Genomic DNA, 6,000 nt, shown 5'->3' with positions numbered 1-6,000 from the left:
TCTTATGGTTTAACTACTAAAAATTGAAATGAAAAGTGTTGGCTGGCCTTGTCTTCACGAGAGGCGCCATCACGACCGGGTCCGAGTTTAGGGTCGTGACAGTTTTGTAATCTGAAACTTGGTTGTTGCTTTTGTTTCAAATGCTCGGAAGTGTAATCTAAAACTTGGTTGTTGCTTTTGTTTCAAATGCTAGGAAGTGTAATGTGAAACTTTGTTGTTGCTTTTGTATGAAATGCTAGAAATATTATTAGTATATGTTTCAATGTGTATTGTTGCTTTTTTCGCTTCATTTAAAACTAACTCAGTTATACTACTTCAAGCATTATACCCGGTCATTCCTTGATTGCCGCAGTACAAGAAAGCAAATACCAAAAGGAACCAACTATCTGGTCTAAATAAAAAGTTTGTCCGTATCCACATTAAAGACATATTCAATGTTCCCCCAAACATAAACCGGCCCTACCTCACTCACAAGCATACCATCAATATGAAATATCAAATTCAAATATTTGTCTGCCATTACCCTAAAATAACAATAAAAAACAACAAAGAATAAGGCTAAAAACACAGAACATTTTATTAATCTAATATAAAAAGACCCGAAATCCAAAACTAACAACAAGCAGCATGCATGCAACTATATATTCGACAAACAAACATCGACAAGCAGGAAGATGTAACAACTAAAAAAAACCAAATTTTGGTACTACTAACTAAATCACAGTACTACATATCATAATTTCTCAACAAAATTAATAGGAAAAAAAGAATAAAACCTATATTGAAACAATCTTCTTTAATAATCTTCAAATTCTTCGAAGAATCGGAGGAAGATATTTTACCCGCAAAACTCTAAGCCCTAATTTTGTTTTGATTCACCAGCAAAACTTCACCTTTAATCCAAATTCAAAATATCAACGACTAGTTTTGAAGAGGAATCGATGGTAGCAGCGACTGGTTGTGAAGAGAAATTGGAGGAAGATGATCGGAGAAGAGACTTTGACGGTTCGATGAGAGTTTTCTCTGATGGAAGTAAAAGGAACCTATTTTGACTGAGAAATCTTTACTGAAGGAACGAGTAAAAAGAACCTAATTTTTTGACTGAGTGTAATAAAGTTGTTTTACCTAATTAATTCGATTTTATGATCAATTAGTTTAATTATCCATGTGGCATGCCATTAACTCTTTTCTTTTCCATAAAATCCCTGATTTTCAAAATTTTTGGAACCAATGGACGCTCATTCATCCCACCTGACGGCGCCGGGCCGGTCGCGGAGTTCACAATCTCCATCGCCCTCGCATTCGGCGTCCGCCTCAGCAACCTCGTCGATCCACAAACGCAAGATGGCATCTGACGACCACGCGCCGCCTTTTCCGTCCTCCTTCTCCGACACGCGCGACGGTGCTCTCACCTCCAACGATGACCTAGAGAGTATCAGCGCCCGCGGAGGCGGTGCTGATTCCGACTCCGAAGATGACTCCGAAGAGGTGGGTGATGATGACGAGGAAGATTACGATGGCTCTTCCATGCGCAATTTCACAGCGTCGCGGTTGGAGAATAGTGCACCCTCAGGGTCAGGGAGGAATAATAAGCTTAAGAATGATAATTCGGTGAAAATTGAGTCGTCGGAGGTAGTGAAAGAGGGTAGTGTAACGCCACCTACAGCTGCTGCTGGTTCTGTTTCAGGGGCGGTGGTTAAGGATGAGAGTATGAAGAACATTTTTACTGACAATTTACAGACCAGTGGTGCCTACACTGCAAGGGAAGAGAGCTTAAAGAGAGAGGTAACTATTTTTGAGTTATGAGGGAAAATATATCCAGTAACAGTGTGTTTATTATGATGAAAATATATCCTGAAAATATTATTACAACTACGCCTCACTCCAAAAGAAGTTGGGGGTTGGCTATATGAATCCTTGCTGACCTCATTGCTTCATTTAAACATGTTACTTAAGTAAAATATTTTCTAGAAAATAATCTTCGACAGGAAATTTTTCCATGGAAAATTGAAGTATACAAGTATGTTTCCTGCTTCTATGTCCTGTTTTTTGATTGTGAAGTGATGCCTGCCTTTTTCTGTAGGACACATTGAGCAGATGGTATACAATTGATGCATTTTGTTTGAGATAATGCGAATGGTTGAAGCCGGTGTGTGATGAATAACAAATAAAAAAAATTAAACTTGGGCATTGAACTTTTTGAAAGTGTTTTGCATGCGTTTCCCTTTATTGTTCTTTGAGTTCAGTGGAGAGGGGTAGGTTAAGTAACATACTGCAATCGGTCATGAATTTTTGTTCCTCTCTCGCTCTAACTTTATGTAAGGTGGCTACTACTGCCAGTGGTTGTTTCTAAAATTGTGCACTTGTACTTTGGTTCAACGTTACTATTTGCTATCTTATGATTTCTGAATTTTTCGTTCCATTACATGTATCTCTTCCTTCTTGGCTATGTGGTCCTGCTAGGAAATTGACGTTGCAAGTCGAGATAGATACTAGCTCTTCTTAAATTTTTTGGTTGGACTACATTAAGATGTGGAAGTATCTAGTATTCTTGGTTTGTTATAGAACTGGAGAAAATTGTTGAGAAGGAAAAAGAAAAGAAATGGAAACTGGAGATTGATGGAAGAAGGAAAAAAGAATAACTTTTGCACAAGGTAATGTACATAAGTGAATTCAAACACTCTTTTAGCAACGAGAAAACAAAAGATCAAGTGAGTTATACCAAACTTGACAATGCAATATGTCCAATTCCCGAGACAAGAAAAGCTGAATAAAATAAGATAACTAATTAGTCATTACAAACTACAGGAGGTGATATTTGACTATCAGGGAGAGAGTGATATTGAGAAAGAGAGGTGTGATTAAAAAGACTTGTCAATTTCTAGCATGGAATAAAGTGATTAGACCTCTCACTAAAGCAAATTGTGCTATCCTGGTGGTAAGAGTTGGACTGGGAGAGATATTTGTCTTTTCTTTTAGGAACTTCATGTTGTTTGAGGAAGTTGAGGTTGTTAGGATTGAGGTTCCAAATCGTTGCAACTGAATATCTGAGTCCTATTATATAAAAGGGTGTTATGGATGTAGTTTTGGCTTCTGCAACTTTTAATTTTGGGTATGGGTTCTCAGCAAATTCTCAGCTTTATTTGTAGACTTTTTCATTTTATTTAATATCAACGTAAACTTTAAAATTTGCAGGAGGAGTCTGGAAGACTCAAGTTTGCATGTGTTTCAAACGATGGTATTGATGAGCACATGATTTGGTATTAATATTTATCTTATGCTGTTAGATATAATCTTATGCAGGCGAACTATCTAGGCTACCAATAATTGCTAAATGTTCTTTCCAGGTTAATAGGATTGAAGAATATATTTGCAAGGCAACTCCCAAACATGCCTAAGGAATATATTGTTCGTCTTGTAATGGACAGGTGCGAATTTTGAAATGTTCTTTTAGTATTTAGATTTTTGATTTTTCTTGACGTGGCGAAGATTGTTTTGTATACAAACATATATTTGAATACTCATTGTAAATTTTCTTTACATCATAATGAATTTATTTATATTAGCCTAATGCAATTGTTGGGTGGGTGGGTGGTTGTGGGTGGGGGGTGGGGTTGGAGAGAGCGGGAGGAGTGAGGGAGTTAAAAGGAAAGGGGAAAAAAAGAGGGAGGGGTTGAGGAGAGAGTTAGAGATATAAGCAATAGCTCCAAAGGCTAGTTGGAGAAAAATATTGATGGCATTGTTGTTGGAGGGGACTCAAATACTAAATTCTTTTAGGTAGCTGTAGTGAATAAGAGCAAGAGCTTCATAGAGTCTATGGAAGTGAATCTGGCGGCTCCTTAAGGTCAAGGAGGAGGTAAAAGGAGCGTTTGGTATTTACTAACATTTGTATAGTGAGGAGGTGAGTTGGAGACCTGAGCTGTGAGAGGTAGTGTTCAGCCAAAGAGGAGAAGAAAGTGGGAGTGGTTGATGCGGGCTATTAGGGAAGAGGAGATGTGGGATGTATTAGAGAGTTGGACAAAGAGGGAGTGGTTCATGTTCTTCATAGTTCCAAGTTGAAAGTGTATAAGTTAGTTATAGTTCACTTTTTTTTTTTGCTGTAGTTATAGTTCACTTTTATTTTGAAAAAGAAAAGTTTCTCGCCTGTTGCAATAATATTTTTTTTGTTGAGAAGGTAACATATTTGTATATTGATATATAGTCTTCACTAAATTTGTGAAGACGCCCATAATTACATAGTAGAGCCTAAAAAAAGAAAGTAAAGCACCTATGATCCTTGGTCTTCTCATAAGGAATCTAGAACATCAAAAATGGATTCATGATCCTCTAAAGACTTTCCTTTACACCAAAAATAGAAAAGAGCTAGACACTTCAGCTTTGTCTTCTGGATGTTACTGGACTTGTCTTCAAAACATCTCTGAATTCTCTCTTCCCAGATTGTCCACCAAATGTAGGCTGGGACAATGCTCCATCTCTCTTTATAGCTAGAAAGATTGCCCTCTTTATTCCAACATGCTAGAACATTAATTAAGTTGCAACAATATATTAACTTGAGGATTTATTCTGTGACAAAGTATTTCAGTATTAGTTAAGTTTCTATAATTTAATATCCGATTTTGCTACCATCTATAACCTTTAACATGTAGTTATGAATAAGTTCAAATTAGATTGTACTGACCGCCCACCTAAACTCTAGGAGATATCGTGCTTCCACTTTTACTGTTTGAGAAGTAATCCAACAATGGTTTGATGCACTATTCATGGTTTTTGATATTATTTATCTTTTTTAAAACAATCACATTGGGGTAGAGTTTGGAACCCATTTGCTATTAAATGGGTAGTGCTAGATACTGGGCAATGATCTTTTTTTTAATTTAAAGTTGGCCAATTGGAAGGAAGAGGAGGGGATTTGGAGTCTATCCTTTGACAATTGTATGAACAATGTGGAGAGAAAGGAACCAGGGAGTTTCGACAAATAAGCTTCTCAAATTAAGAATTCAAGAGGATGTTCTGCCAGAATTGGGAGTAAGTTAAGTATATGGAGAACTCCTCTATTCATATCAGAGGGGTACTTTTTTCCCTTCCTTTTCTTTTTGTAAAATTTTAGAGTACCAACGGGATCCTGGTCAGAGTAGATGATTGATGCTCTTTGTAGAGAATAATATTTTTATATACCTCTGTTCTGTATACCATTTCTACAACGGGGTCATGACCTTCATTCATAAGGTTTTTGATTTATCACAAAAAGAAAAAAGAAAAAGAAAAAGAAAAAGAAAATGCTCATGATGACCTTATATAGCTTTTCTTGGTACCTAATAACTTGTGAGTTTGAAGTGTTTAAAAAGTACTTTAGTCTCTTTTTAATTTCTACTTGTTGCAGGAGCCATAAGTCTGTAATGGTCATCAGACGTAATCTGGTGGTTGGTGGTATAACATATCGTCCATATGCCAGGTAATTGTCTTGTTCTTTTTATTATTCTACTCGTAGAGCAAGAGGTTGGAGTCATTGTGTTATTCTATGTCAAATAGATTTTGCTTTTGTAGAGTCTAATAATAGTTTTCCACTCAACTGCGTAAAGTGAATAGTAATTAAATGCTTAACTTCATCAAAAAATGCTTAGCTTCTTTTCATTCGAGCATCTTGATTATCATACACAAGTTTCCATCTGGTTAATTTCCAAACTTTATTTCTTTGAGCAGTTGTTTGACCAAACTAGTTCATGAGTTGCTGGATTTCTCCTTCTATACTAGACCAAGCAACAATATCAGTTTCTTACTTTTCCAAGATACAAAGTTACCTCCAAGGAGGGTGCAATGTCCAAAAGTAGAGTGTCTATTGTAAGGTGATCCTATCCAATCTGCATTGTGTATCCAGCAATCTACTCATGATCTGATCCTCGAATCCTTTTCTTAGAGCTCATTATATATATCGAAGAATAGGAACAACAACATCCAATCTATTGTTTGTCTACCAGAAGGTAATCCTGCACAATTTGCATT

At 36.5% G+C, this 6,000-nt stretch overlaps 1 protein-coding gene across 3 annotated transcripts in view; it reads left to right on the top strand.

The window, feature by feature from the left end:
* Positions 1 to 919: 919 nt before the first annotated feature.
* The window catches only part of LOC107794298 (histone acetyltransferase GCN5-like), a 49,664-nt gene continuing 44,583 nt past the window's right edge, over positions 920 to 6,000 (top strand). For 2 of the 3 annotated variants that reach the window (XM_075240709.1, XM_075240707.1), the window contains exons 1-4: positions 920 to 1,785; positions 3,196 to 3,260; positions 3,348 to 3,428; positions 5,381 to 5,452. In XM_075240709.1, coding sequence (XP_075096810.1) covers positions 1,231 to 1,785; positions 3,196 to 3,260; positions 3,348 to 3,428; positions 5,381 to 5,452 — 773 coding nt within the window. In that variant the 5' untranslated portion in view covers positions 920 to 1,230. The remainder of the gene's footprint in view (positions 1,786 to 3,195; positions 3,261 to 3,347; positions 3,429 to 5,380; positions 5,453 to 6,000) is intronic. The other variant, XM_075240708.1, reaches the window with a different exon arrangement.

This window comes from Nicotiana tabacum, chromosome 20, assembly GCF_000715075.1.
Source record: "Nicotiana tabacum cultivar K326 chromosome 20, ASM71507v2, whole genome shotgun sequence".
Taxonomy (NCBI): domain Eukaryota; kingdom Viridiplantae; phylum Streptophyta; class Magnoliopsida; order Solanales; family Solanaceae; genus Nicotiana; species Nicotiana tabacum.
The sequence above is the reverse complement of the archived record's forward strand: the minus strand, read 5'-3'. Positions and strand labels throughout refer to the sequence as shown.